General features: G+C 38.6%; 1 protein-coding gene across 3 annotated transcripts in view; it reads right to left on the bottom strand.

Moving 5' to 3' along the window:
* Nucleotides 1-15,689, bottom strand: part of LOC126354758 (DNA topoisomerase 2-alpha-like) — a 157,422-nt gene that overhangs the window by 119,867 nt on the left and 21,866 nt on the right. For all 3 annotated transcript variants that reach the window (XM_050004640.1, XM_050004642.1, XM_050004641.1), the window contains 4 exons: nt 10,384-10,596; nt 10,131-10,304; nt 5,883-6,122; nt 5,666-5,771 (listed from right to left, as the gene is read on the bottom strand). In XM_050004640.1, coding sequence (XP_049860597.1) covers nt 5,666-5,771; nt 5,883-6,122; nt 10,131-10,304; nt 10,384-10,596 — 733 coding nt within the window. The remainder of the gene's footprint in view (nt 1-5,665; nt 5,772-5,882; nt 6,123-10,130; nt 10,305-10,383; nt 10,597-15,689) is intronic.

Raw genomic sequence — 15,689 nt, forward strand, 5'->3', positions numbered from 1 at the left:
AAATAATCTAACAATTTTCGACATACCCTTGCTTAATGAAAATAATAATTCTTCTGGGCTACAAAATACAATAATTCATGCTTTAAACAGGATACTACAATGAAATCATGTCTAATTACATCATAGGACAATGATTTGTAGATGAACATAACAACCAAGAAGAAATTCATGTTAAACAGCAGCAGGTGTGGTGACTATTGGTTTGGAGCATACACATTACTTCCTTGATAAATTAAGCAGATATGCGATAACTGAAAAAGGCTTTGCACAACAAAACTTTTTTAGTGTAACATAGGCAAAAACTAATATTATAAACACTACAAATCACATGTTAGTTCGACTTGAAAGTCGAGGTTTTAGCACCTCTAGTTTCCTACAGAGGGTCTTTAGAAAGTGTTTTGTCTTAACAGAGACCAGAACTTCTGGTCTTTAAAGACTCCGGAGGTTGACTGGACACTGATGATCAGAACTCTGTTCCATTTTTCTTCACAAGGCTGAAAACATATTCACATTCTGCATTGCTATGGGGTACAGTGTGAATAGAGAGCATTGCTCTAGAAATTCTGTTATACTTAAGACGTCTATCAGCTCCACATATTCTTGATATTTGTGCCCAACAGGACTCACTCACAGCATTTTGATGTGCATCTAAAGTGTCACCTATCTGAATAGCTATGAACTGCCTCTGAAGCTCATTCACCACCTCATCTGTAGTTTCATTCTCTTCTTTGCATAATATGATGGTGCATCTTCAATTTTGTCTAACCTAGCAACTTGAGCATGCTTTAACACATTAATCCTTAAGTGTAAACTTGATGATGTAGTCACGGACAGTGCAAAAGTAGTTTCCCATTGATGATGAAAAATGGGATGTATCTGTATCCTGGGGAGCACTGACTATGTCTGAATGTCAATAACTAACTCATCAGAACTTCTTTGATTTTGAATCAAGTTTTACTCAACCTCAAGCAATGTGGAGCTTTTGACAATTTTGGGCTTAGCAAACTGCTTTAGCAAATCCATTAGAAGTTCTAATGAAAAGTGAACTTGTGGGGAAGAAGGTTGAAGGGCAACATTCAAATACAGGAATAGTCACAAGAAGGAAAGTGCAATAGGCCTTGCTGAAGTTGATGACAGGAACATAAACAATTTTTCCTTATGTGATGTAGCGTAACTCTTACTTTTTAGGATGGGCTTGTCACATTTGAAATAATATGCTATCTTTTTAGGGGCAATAACATTACTTCCTCCTTTGGAGAGAGGGGTGGGATGGGGGTGTGGGGGAGAGGGAAAGAAAGAAGTGGATCCCACTGGTCCACTAGTCGTCCTCATCCACTTCAAGTGGTAATCTACCAACATCTTTTTCAGCAGCTAGACTAACAGGGTGGCAAATGCAACCTACGATGGCAATACCGGGTTGATCTTCCTTCATAATTACCGAAACCCCATTTTTGTGTCCTATCATAACAGGATCACTGTTGGAGCAGAAAGCCACGCAGTTTTCAACTGGTATGTTATGAGAATTCAGCTGTGATAACATCAGATTAGCTACATTTTGCTCTGTCAAGTCCCAGTTTAATGATGGTACGGATAGCACAGTGCTCTCTACTTTTCCTCATAAGAAAATGTTCGGGAACAAATGTCTCAATAAGTACTGAATAATTGAAAGGAACCTGGATCACTGAATGTCGCACATAATTATAACACACACTCAAGGCACTCAAACACTTCATAGAAACACATCAAAGCACACAGTCTTAAAGCATCCAAATGACGATGCCAATCTCGTGAACGAAGAATATGCACATGGCAAACCCCGCCCCCTCCCCCACACATACACACACATGGAATGAAAGTAATTAGTCCACACAAGGTCAATAAATATGGGTTAAACCACAACAAGCAGAACAAAGAATTTGCGCATCAGAGAATGTCGACACACAAGATTCACTGGAAGAAGTGATATCTCGGCTTTAAATTCAATTCCAGTGACGACACAAACATCACAAGGTCAGAAGAACCAATCATATCAAAGAATGAGTTATCAACTATTGTAGATTTGCCTTCGACCCACGGAAACAATCAATTGTACAGGAGTGGCACGATTATCGAATGTTAACGTTTCAAATTTTAGTCGGTGAAGGTGTAAAATGACATCTTCCACCCATAACACCGTAAAATGCTGCAATTCCGGTAAATTTTGTGGACAAAACTGTGAAAGTTGGCAGGTATGCTATTGCACAATATTGGCAATATACTGTCATAGGAAGGAATGGCATCTCAAATGACACATCCAATGTCAAGCTTTGGGTGCAATCGGCCACCACATTTGACACTGGTTCTCTCAGTGCCCCACAAAGTCTTATGCTCCAAATGAAAGTCCACTTAGGCATTTTATGATGAGAACCACTCATCCCACCTAAGTGACTACCTCACTGCCTAATTTGTTTTGAATGTTTGTGACTTTTTTCAATTATTCTTGTTGTACAACTATGTAATTTTTTTGAAATAAATATCAAACATGAAACTGCATTTATTTTAAGTATGTTGAAGGATAGGCTAGCATGTTACTTTACATCCACGAATAAAATGGAATTGTTAGGAAAATTGCTCTGCAATGATTTTGTTTTCAAATATGACAACAAACTATATACCTATGATCTACCTGTAGTGTATACGTTTGTACTACAAATACCCTATTTACCCTACTATAAGACCAGATTTTTTCCCAAATTCATAATTTGAAAAATGCATTATCCTCTTAAAATAGTATACAAGTCTACAGGAGACAAATTTATTCTAAAGAACCATTTCCACAGAGCACTTGAAACAGTACACAACAAACTAAGCACGAGCTTCAACAAGAGGGCCATTTCTCCTGCTCTACAGCACTAGTGATTTTTAACAATGGCTACAGTGTTAATCCAAAGTGGTACGAGTTCTGACAATGCAGCTGTAAGCAGCTGAGAGGACAACATATTGTGGTTGTTGCAATATAGTCCAGAATAACACCAATGACTGGTACGCTAACAGATGGAAGGAAGCACACCTCATATGTGGTTCTTCACAAGGAAAACAATACCAAATAACAAACTGCCTGCAGAATGGCTGTTTGCAACAGAATATCAGGCTCTTGTAAACAGAAGGAAAATGTTGGTACTGCACTCTTTCAGGGGGGGGACTCAACCCAGAAAGTTAAGGATCTGATAAAGAGCAGTATGTCCTGGAAGCATGACCTCCCAATTTTAAGAAATGGATGTAATTGGGAACAGAACTTTAACGTTCACCTACAACAGTGTTACAATGAGTGGCTTCAGAGAACATGCCTTCATTCCAAGAGGGACGTTAAAGAAACCCTCAATATCCTTGCTGGGCCAGTGGATCCTTACTGTCTGGGGCATAATATCTAGTGAATCTTTTATGAAAGGATTCAAGAAGAGCTATGTATCCAGCACTATGGATGGCTCTGACAACACATTATTGGAGGAGTGCCAGGAAAGAAGAAATACCAGTAGGCTTACAAATGAAGGTTTTGACACCAGCGGCGGCGGTGGTGGTGGTGGTGGTGGTGGTGGTAGCTTTGAAACAAACACAGGTGTATTGGAAAGGGTTGTCTCACCCCAATCCTGTTCTAGAATAAACTATAAGAACTTGGAGTGAAAAACTGAATGAATATAATATTTCTAGGTTGGGAAGCAGAAACGAAAATTTTGGTGTAAACTTTCCTGTATTTGCAGATGACTTTGCTACATTTTTTGAAAATGTAACACCTGTTAGAATGCAAATTAGTCTTTACAAAGAAATAGTCTGCAGGACTAGCATAAAAATTTCTGCAAGAAAAAAATTAACAAACATTATAACTGAATACCCGTAAAATACACAATGCTTGTCTAAAAATAAAAAAATGGCATATGAAACCAAAATGTCTTTCTGCAAGTGAATCTCTGGCATTAAACCATAATTTACAATTTAGATAGATTAGAAATACTAAAAAGATAATTCATTAGAAAAACATTACAATGCTAATATAAAAAATTCACTGAATCACCACCAGATGTTAGTGCTATCGCAATGTGGCTCCCACATGATGATAATCTTTTACGAGTAAACACATCGGTGCTCTGGGTACAGGTATGTGGTGCTGACATCTCCCTGCTGTTACCATACAGTGATTTGTAAAGGTAGGAAAGAATCTTCTTTGTAGGGCACTTTTATCTTGCCCAATTTTTGTTTAATGTTGACTTATCTACATTTAACCCTGTAACTTCTTAAGATGACAAATTAATCTACTGAAACATTAAAGTATATTCACTAAAATTTTTGTTCAACTGGCAACTGATATTTATCTTCATTGAAAGAACAAGTTGAACCCATGAAGTAATAAAGGATTTAGAAAAAAATAATATAAAAGTTGAGGAAACGACTGACGTAAGTGTTTAGGGAAAAAGTACTGAATGCGGAACGATACCAAGGTAGGAGGGGATTGGTCAGAAGATTGGAAGAAAAACATAGTGAACAGATGAAAGAATATGGAAGAAATGGGAAGAACAACAAATAAGGAATTTAAGTTGGCACACAGTACTTAGCTCTCTCAGGTAAGTGGGGCAGCTGGGGGCAGGAGGTAGGTACTGTAAAGAAAATAACCGAAGATGATAATTAGATTTTACTGTCTAACAACAACTCTGTGACTGGAATGTTTACTTTTGCAAAAACGTCAACTTTTTTTCCAAAAGGTTTTTTCTAATGTTTGTTCTTCTAGGTCTATTAACCCTAGCAATAATAGCAACACTTCTTTCATAACTTGCATTACCACCCAAGAAAAAGTTTAAAAAATACTTAATTTGTTACTATTGACTTATACTAACAACACACTTTTTACAAAGGCAGTGATGTCTTAGAAGAGTCCAGAACATGAAAAAATCTTATATAGAACTTTTAGCAACATCGGGTCATTTTCAGTGACATCTACAATTAAGGTAAGGTACTTCACGTCCACCCTAAAACAAAAATTAAAGCAAACTTTGTTAACCATTGTTGACTGTTGCTCACGGCATACTTTTTAAAGATATGATGATGGGTCAGTGAAGTCCTGAAGCTGAAAATATTGAATATGATGTTCACTGGGGAAAGTGACATCTGCTACTGAGACTTACATTTTTGGTTAATTTTAATTGAAATATTTAAAATATTTATGGAATGAGGTAGAAGAATTCATTACAAACAAATATTTTCAAACGATGGGCACGAAGCTGTGGTGTCTTCCTTCTCTCTCCACTATACACACACTGCAAGCAGAGAAACTGAACTGGCTGTATCTCAAGGCATGAAAAAGGATCCCACCTAGTAAGCCTAGGTGACACGAACCAGTCTGTGAATTGCCATCCATTACTTTTTTCCAGATGTTTACAGTAAAAGTAATTTTATCTTCTGACAATGCATGTAGAGTATTAGCATTATTGGATGGTAGAATAATAAAATGGTGAGCAATCATTGACAACTTCACTGAATGGAAACTTTTTTTCTGTTAATATTGTAAACTAAAGGAGTAAAGTAAATAAAGTTTAATTAATACAAATTAGCTGATGACATACATCATCATCAGAACAACCCAAACAGAAACTAGGTATCACAATTAAAAAATAATTAAAGTACAAAAAACAAATACCTGTAAGTCTTGACTGTTTCTTTTTGCTGCAAGCTTTTGTCAATAGTGTATCAGCTTTTGCTTTGGCCCACATCAGAATAGACTCCACAATACCTGATTTTGTCACCTAGTCAAAGTAGAAGACAGAATGAATCAACACCGAATTTCAAAATTTTCCAACTATGAAATTCAAGATCTGTCAAAACTACCTTTGTTGATGTCTATTAATATTACTCACACTGTTAATGAATTTCTCTGAAAGTGGACATTTTGATCCGAAACTTTTTGCTTGCAAAGTCATATTTTCCTTTGTCTGTGAGTCAAATGTTGGATTCACAATAAGACAATTTACAAAGAGCCACATGTGGTTTTTCACTTGGAAGGGTTTGATTTGAATACCATTTTTATTCTTTTTCTTCAATGTCTCAATTAACTGCTTTACTATCATATCAGATACATGGTCTACATGTCTACCACCCTGAAAACAGATATCACTTGAAATTAATACAAAGAAACAGCTTCACATTACTAAAATTCTATGGGGCATTATGAAGTGGTCTTCTGGGATTTATTGGATAACCTAATTTAATCTCTGACTGCAGATATGGGGAGGGAAGGAGGGGACGGGCAGTGGGGGAGAAGTCACAGCTCCAATGTCGGTCCTGAGCAAACAGCGAATCAATAACAACCTGGAGAATTTCAGTGGTTTTAATCTTTCTGGAAATTTACATTTTCACAATACAGCTCTTCAGGTTTCAACATTTTTCCAATTTTTGTTAATGTTACACAGTGAAAACAAAAGGCCAAAACAGTGACTCAAGCAAACTTCATTTACAAATGGGATAACATGGTTTTTGATAAAAATCACCACTTTCTGTAATGTAATTTAAACTTTTAGGTAAAAACACCAGTGTCTTACATCCACCACACAGCAGGAGGGGGGAAGGAGGGAGGGAGGGTTGTATTAATAATAATAATAATAATAATAATAATAATAATAATAATAATAATAATAATAATAATAATTTTCCATAGTGACAGAGCAACTGCAAGTGATAAGACTACAGGTATGTGGCACAGTTTCCACCAGTACATCAACACAATACAGCTATATCCAAACGTATATGTACAACTACAGAGATCTGTAATTATTGATATATGTTCAATTACCCGAAAGTTCCTAAATGCAATGTAACATATACAGTACAGTTAAAAGGAAGTCGCGCTTGATCAAGGTCCGTGTCACTTTCCATTCTTAACCAGACGTAACGTCTGAGAAAGGAAAGAAATAATAATAAATAGTGACAGCAAAAGAGAAAGTCACTCAGTAAGGCAAAGTGATAACTTCCTGTGGCAGGCAGCACTGTTTTTCTATCTGAGGAGCACGGAGGGAAGTAGCAACAGAGCACACCCCAGTGTTCTTATAAATGGAGCACTGCAATTCTATACCACAAATTTGTAGAGGGTGTGATAAACCCGTGAACATCAATGCTAAAAATTCCCTGTTTTTACATTTCTTCCTAGTAAGATTTACTCAATTCTACAATCTAACTCGTCTACTGACATTTGATGTGATTAAATGATGAACGGTTCGAACTTTGGGTGATGGCAGAGTTAAGGGTATATTTTACGCCATTGTGGAGAGGGGAGATGTGAGAGGGGAAGTGCTGACATAATCCACTATTGGCCTTGCCAACCAAACTTGCAACATTTAGCTTCACCACACAATAATGATAGGTTGAGAACGCTTCCCACTACTTTATGTAGGAAATGACAATCATAACATGGTGGCACTGTGAAGATGACCAGGAACAAGGCTATCGATTTGGTGGTCACTATAGCATCAAGTTTATGTTTATGGATGTGTTCGTGACAGGAGAATCTCAGTTGTTGCATGAAGTAGTTAGGAGAATATGTTTGTGGCTGTGTGACATGCGAAATGTTTGTGACATTCCTGCGAGTGAAACAAGCAGGGATAAAATTCGTATTGTTCCTTCCAAACATGTGGCAACACACACACTTGGTCATCACCACACAGAAATATTGGCACACATCGAGTTGCAAACCAAACCTATAACTTCAAAGTCAGCTAATCAAGATGTTATCCACTGCGCTACAGCTTACTCATCTGAATTTTGTATTGTACATTAGTTATCATACAAGCTCTTTAAGCCTTACACTGTTGACACTTTATTAATTGACATTTAATGATAAGTGTGACATACCTGTGATATACTGTCAAATGCACTGTTGCTTCAAAATGGTATGCTGTGCACATATGTCACACACTACGAAGGAAATGAACAATCAAAATGTACACAGTTCACACAGGGGTTGTTATCAGGCACTCGCAAAAGTCGAAAGTCAAAAGCCCACTAGTGACGTTACAACTGCAAAAAGTAGTGGGAAGCTGCATTCACACTGCCACTGGAAACTGGTCTTTGGAAACATTATTTCCTACAGTGTATCACATCTGTTTCCGACTGTTTCTTATCTTTGTTTCTGTCCACACGGGAAGTAAACATTTCTAACTGGATTTGCATTGTTTTCATGTTGTCTGCCACGTCATGTCTAGAGACGAGGAAACTTTAGTACGTGCTGCATGCATTATTAATACTCAAAGGTACACACAGTGAAAGACATTCTTTAATTAATTATTTATTTATTTACTGTGACTTGTGACCTTAAGGCCATAAGCATCTCTCAGTGTTTCATAAGTTTACAGAATAAGGTTGCATTTATCAAAGAATTTCATAACTGGTTTTAAAACTACGATATTATTTAGATGGAGAGTTTGTACAGTAGTTGGTGGTAATGGCTGATAAAATCGGATTAGTAGTCGTAAGAAATCAATTTGTTGGTTTGCATACAGTCGTCATCTTTTGTGAGCGGAAATATATAATAGAACAACTGGTGGGTAAAAAGCTTGCTACTTATGGGACTGAATATGAAGACAGCTCTAGTTTCTGTAAATTCACTTGGATATCATGTAACAATCTTGAATTTCTAGGAAATATGGTTTCACGATTTCTTTATTTAACATTTTTAAGCAGGCTACAACAAAATGACCTTATTTTGTTTTCTACACTGTCTTTCTCAGTATTCTACCAAATGTAACAGCAGTTTTCTGCAGAGCACCTTGTTTTATTGCTGTTCTTGTACTGCTTGGTACAACAACAACAACAACAAAATGACAGTCCGCTGCCTCATCCACTGCAATTCGCCCCTCCCCCCCCCCCCCCCCCCCCCAGAAAAGCTTAATACAGCAAGAGAAAACATGGCTCTGAGCACTATGGGACTTAACATCTATGGTCATCAGTCCCGTAGAACTTAGAACTACTTAAACCTAACCTAAGGACAGCACACAACACCCAACCATCACGAGGCAGAGAAAATCCCTGACCCCACCGGGAATCGAACCCGGGAACCCGGGTGTGGGAAGCTAGAACGCTACCAGACGACCACGAGATGTGGGCAAAAAGAGAAAACAAAACCCCTACCAACTCTATACAATAGACGACATAATGCGACACAAACATACACTTGCGCCGAGCAGTGGAGACATGCAGTAGGTGGCCTGAAACACTGTTTCCCTTAATCTGTACAGACACTGCTACTGCTATCAATTGATGTTTCCAAAGGGTGTCCACATCAAGTAGCCAGAAACAAGTTTCAAGCTTAGTATGTCCACAGCTTGAGGTTTACTCACTCCAATTAAACTGCCATTGGTTTAAAAAAATGAAAACATACACCCCCACATGTTAGATTCCAAAGCTGTTCACCGTACTTCACAGTTCTTGGTTTAATTCACCATGTTGACCAATTATTGCTTTTTTTCTGGGTCAATACAACGGAAAGATTTCTCAATAGATGTTTTGATGTATAATTTATAGTCTTAGCATGTCAGGAAATAGCTCAATTACCTTGTTCGCACACACCAATTTCAATTTTTTGATGAATTTTTACTTGCTGTTACTTATCTTTGACTTTTTTTTAAAGAGCTGATGAAATTCATTACAACAAATTATTGTATAAACATTGTATTGTACATTTAATTTCCTTCACTTATACAGATTTTATATAACTGGTTAGGATTAAAAATTATAATCATATATGCAAATTATATATGTTTTTGCTCGTATTTTGGGGGCTGTAACATTTTCATTGATACTACATTTCTTTGAATTTTATGGTTTTTAAGTCTGGATGCCAAGAAAGCGTAAAATAAGGGTTTTATTATATACCTAGTCATGTCACAATGTTAGTTCCTGCTACGGTCGAGTACCACTTCACCTTGCTGAGAAATACATTGTTGTAATTAGTAAAAGATATTTAGTGTGTACAGTTCTTCATTATCTACAACATAAAACACGATGTATAATCGTATACTGATGCAACCACACGAAACACAGGACAGAATTTAAAATAAATAAATAAGGCCACCTGGTACAGCAAGGCAATGTGGGTAGGCTTGCTTGTAACTTACCTTTGTTGTAGCAATGCTATTTACAAATGAAACTTGCTGAAATCCTTTATCTGAAATAGTTAGTGCAACTTCCCATCGGTCATTTACTTGCTCATACACTATTTTTAAGGGATTGCCAGTTTCATCATCCTTATTTTTAATGTACAGCTCCACATAATCCTTGAAGTTCTTTACCTGTGTTTAAAAGAAATAGTTTTTAAGTATGTGTATCTATTGGAATAGGAACACAAAAAACTACAAAAGAAATACATACAGGCAAACGTTTTCCGTTTAGCATCACTTTAACACCTCTTGTAGAAGCAGCAACATCATATGCTCTCCTTGACATTAGAGCAACAATATCCTTATCAAGTGCTTCCATTTTAAATTTGGCAAGATCAGGAGAAAATATCACCTTTGTATAATCTTCTCCAGCAAAATCCTTTATTTTAGGCTCAGATGTCTTGCTCATGTTATTTGCCCATGTCTGTAAATTTACATACGGCATATTAAAGATATTTATTATGCAGAAGTAGTGAGCAAGTGAAAAAATAAAAAAATAGTAATTAAAAAAAACACATTGACATTGATTTTAAAGAAGAATTTCAGTGCTTCTAACATTGGTAACACAAAATACAGCTTACACGAAAATCAAGTATATTTGACCTGATTCAATCACTGTAGGCATTTAAGCTTGATTCCAAGATTTACCAAGCGGGAAAACGCCGGCAGACAGGCACAAGAACAAAACACACAAACACACACACAGAATTACTAGCTTTCGCAACCGATGGTTGCTTCTTCAGGAAGGAGAGGGAAAGACGAAACGATGTGGGTTTTAAGGGAGAGGGTAAGGAGTCATTCCAATCCCGGGAGCGGAAAGACTTCCCTTAGGGGGAAAAAAAAAGGACAGGTGTACACACACACACACACACACACACACACACACACACCCATCCGCACATACACAGACACAAGCAGACATTTGTAAAGGCAAAGAGTTCGGGCAGAGATGTCAGTCGAGGCGGAAGTACAGAGGCAAAGAAATTGTTGAAAGACAGGTGAGGTATGAGCGGCGGCAACTTGAAATTAGCGTAGGTTGAGGCCTGGCGGATATCGAGAAGAGAGGATATACTTCAGGGCGAGTTCCCATCTCCAGAGTTCGGATAGGTTGGTGTTGGTGGGAAGTATCCAGATAACCCGGACGGTTTAACACTGTGCCAAGATGTGCTGGCCATGCACCAAGGCATGTTTAGCCACTGGGTGATCCTCATTACCAACAAACACTGTCTGCCTGTGTCCATTCATGCTCCTACCCTTGCAACCGCTCCCAGTGTAAAACCTGTCCTATGCACCCTCTCACCACCATCTACTCCAGTCCAGTAACCTGGAAGGTGTACACGATCAAAGGAAGAGCCATGTGTGAAAGCACCCACGTGATTCACCAACTGACCTGCCTACACTGTGACGCTTTCTATGTGGGAATGACCAGCAACAAACTGTCCATTCGCATGAATGGACACAGGCAGACAGTGTTTTGTTGGTAATGAGGATCACCCTGTGGCTAAACATGCCTTGGTGCACGGCCAGCACATCTTGGCACAGTGTTAAACCGTCCGGGTTATCTGGATACTTCCCACCAACAGCAACCTATCCGAACTCCGGAGATGGGAACTCTCCCTTCAGTATATCCTCTCTTCTTGTTATCCTCCAGGCCTCAACCTCCGCCAATTTCAAGTTGCCTCCGCTCATACCCCACCTGTCTTTCAACAACATCTTTGCCTCTGTACTCCCACCTCGACTGACATCTCTGCCCAAACTCTTCTCCTTTACAAATGTCTGCTTGTGTCTGTGTACGTGCGGATGGGTGTGTGTGTGTGTGTGTGTGTGTGTGTGTGTGTGTGTGTGTGTGTGTGTGTGTGGGCGCGCGCGCACGAGTATATACTTATCCTTTTTTCCCCCCTAAGGTAAGTCTTTCTGCTCCCGGGATTGGAATGACTCCTTATCCTCTCCCTTAAAACCCACATCCTTTCGTCTTTCCCTCTCCTTCCTGAAGAAGCAACCATCGGTTGCGAAAGCTAGAAATTCTGTGTGTGTGTTTTATTTATTGTGCCTATCTACCGGCACTTTCCCGCTTGGTAAGTCTTGGAATATTTGTAGAACCCCCCCACACACACACACTGTTTCGCAGCAGGTGGTTGGGTTGTAGCGCTGGGAGGGGTGGGTGGGGAGAGGGAGGTGGGAAGCAGTGAGAGCGATGGGGTGGTTGGCTAGTGGCTCAGAAAGATAAGTGGCTAGTAGCCAGCTAGGAATGCACAATCGAGGGCTGGCAGGAAGCTTCAGAAAATTTACTAATTCTCAGTATCATTAACTCAAATTTTCTAAAATCTATTAGGTGCAAGACAGTGAATCTAACATGCAAAAGTATTGTTGCTATACCTCCACTCTATTCAAAAGTACATTCCAGAATCTTAGTTGTAACGCAAAACACTCGTCAAGTTAGACAACTTATCCTATACAAATTAATGTAAAATATGACAATGTGTTCCACGCACAAAAAGTACTGTAAGTTTTATACTACTCATGCCATGTAGTCAAAGCACTGAGAGACATGAGTAGAAACAAGGTCCCCGGAGTAGACAACATTCCATTAGAACAACTGACAGCCTTGGGAGAGCCAGTCCTGACAAAACCCTACCATCTGGAGAGCAAGATGTATGAGACAGGCGAAATACCCTCAGACTTCAAAATATAATAATTCCAATCCCAAAGAAAGCAGGTGTTGACAGATGTGAAAATTACCGAACAATCAATTTAATAAGCCACAGCTGCAAAATACTAACGCGAATTCTTTACAGACGAATGGAAATACTAGTAGAAGATCAGTTTGGATTCCGTAGAAATACTGACCTTATGACTTATCTTAGAAGAAAGATTAAGGAAAGGCAAACCTACGTTTCTAGCATTTGACAATGTGGACTGGATAACTCTCTTTCAAATTCTAAAGGTGGCAGGGGTAAAATACAGGGAGCGAAAGGCTATTTACAATTTGTAAAGAAACCAGATGGCAGGTATAAGAGTCGAGGGACATGAAAGGGAAGCAGTGGTTGGGAAGGTAGTAAGACAGGGTTGCAGCCTCTCCCCGATGTTATTCAATCTGTATATTGAGCAAGCAATAAAGGAAACAAAAGAAAATTTTGGAGTAGGTATTAAAATCCATGGAGAAGAAATAAATACTTTGATGTTCGCCGATGACATTGTCATTCTGTCAGAGACAGCAAGGGACTTGGAAGAGCAGATGAATGGAATGGACAATGCCTTGAGAGGAGTATATAAGATGAACATCAACAAAAGCAAAACGAGGATAATGGAATGTAGTCGAATTAAGTCGGGTGATGCTGAGGGAATTAGATTAGGAAATGAGACGCTTAAAGTAGTAAAGGAGTTTTGCTACTTGGGGAGCAAAATAACTGATGATGGTCGAAGTAGAGAGGATATAAGATGTAGACTGGCAATGGCAAGGAAAGTGTTTATGAAGAAGAGAAATTTGTTAACATCGAATATAGATTTAAATGTCAGGAAGTCTTTTCTGAAAGTATTTGTATGGAGTGTTGCCATGTATGGAAGTGAAACATGGATGATAAATAGTTTGGACAAGAAAAGAATAGAATCTTTCGAAATATGGTGCTACAGAAGTATGCTGAAGATTAGGTGGGTATATCACATAACTAATGAGGAGGTATTGAATAGAATTGGGGAGAAGAGGAGCTTGTGGCACAACTTGATTAGAAGAAGGGATCAGTTGGTAGGACATGTTCTGAGACATCAAGGGATCACCAATTTAGTATTAGAGGGCAGCGTGTAGGGTAAAAATCAAAAAGGGAGACCAAGAGATGAATAAAGTAAGCAGATTCAGAAGGATGTAGGCTGCAGTAGGCACTGGGAGATGAAGCTTGCAAAGGATAGAGTAGCATAGAGAGCTGCATCAAACCAGCCTCCGGACTGAATACCACAACAACAACAACAGTCAAAGAAAATTGTACATACAGTATTATGTACTTTATTATTTGTGATACATAACTAACCCCCTTTTTTTAACTTGTTTCTGCTGACATTTCAACACTTGGAGAAAATGCGACATCATTATCATCAAATAACCTTGTAGCACGTATAGCCACTACTTTATTGGGATGGATGATTTTCAATGTACACTGCAACCGATTCCCATGCCTTCAGCATTTCTCTTATTGCACCAGAAGTGCTCTGCCATTCCCATTACCACCTCCTCTGAGGAACACCTCTCCATAACTTCATGCTGTGAAACACGCTGCAACTACATAAGCACTTCAGTGGTCTTTGGTAACCCCTTCCCATACCTTTTCGATCTTGACGCAGGCAACAATGTTGAAATGATATTTCCAAAACTCCCTGAGAGAGAGAGAGAGAGAGAGAGAGAGAGAGAGAGAGAGAGAGAGAGAGAGAGAGAGAGAGAGAGAGAGAGGTAACTTCAGTCAACTCAAAGCGATTCTCGAAGAGTGCTTTAGTGTGGAACATCTTAAAAGTAGAAATAATCTGCTGGTCCATAGGCTGGAGTAATGGAGGGGTGTTGGGAGGCAGAAATTTGATCTTGATTGATTGAAATTCTTCAAGGTGGTGGTTTTGTAGGCCTGGAGAATGGGGCAGGAGCATTGTCCACAACACAAAAAGGCATGGAGTGGCAGATTCATCTCGAGCAAATATTTTTTTTCACTGAAGCGCCAAACACTTCACTGATCCAATGACGAAATGACCATGTGTCACCTAAGCCTTGTTGTTGGACCTCCAGATCACATTTAACCTGTTGTTCTGGACTTTACACTTCTTGAAAGCAAATGGAGTTTCTGAATGGTAGATTTAATTTTCAAATCACCACTTCCATTTGCACAAAATAGCAGTATGAGACTGTCTTCGTTCGGCTTGTGACACTGCATTGCATTCTCCTCTGCTGTAATAAAGCCATGCTTTTGCATTTTTCCGAAATAGACCCGCCTTGTTACAATTAAAGACCTGTTGCAGCAAATGACCCTCAGAGTTTACGAGCATCTTGCAGATGCTGATGAAGTTCTTTGCTGCCTTTGGTAAGAGCTAGCTGCTTCAGCATGCTTCAAAAAACTGTTGGTGTTGGTTCTTCTCTTAAACTTCTCAAATCACCCACAGCTTCGCTTCAACACTTCAGCCACTGGTGACCCTGGCATCATCTTAACGAGGCGAAGGTCAATCTCATCTCATAAATGATGCTCTCGTTAACAGTGTCACCTTTTTCTTTCTTTCCTCTTGAAAACATGCTAGAAAATATTATTTGCTAAAAATTAATTTTGCAAACTCCTAAGACAGCTGCAGGACTCCATGTAGATAATGATCTGATTGGGGATTAATGTCCAGATAAACTGTTTTCACGCTACAGAACAAACACGTAAAAATAAAATAATAATAATGATAAAAAGTTGGTTGAGTGGCAGAAAATAATTTAAATTACTCTAGTAATTACTACACTTACCATCAACTTCTAAATGTCCATTGCCAACTTAAATATGAAACACT

Source organism: Schistocerca gregaria, chromosome 3, assembly GCF_023897955.1.
Source record: "Schistocerca gregaria isolate iqSchGreg1 chromosome 3, iqSchGreg1.2, whole genome shotgun sequence".
In the NCBI taxonomy this organism is placed as follows: domain Eukaryota; kingdom Metazoa; phylum Arthropoda; class Insecta; order Orthoptera; family Acrididae; genus Schistocerca; species Schistocerca gregaria.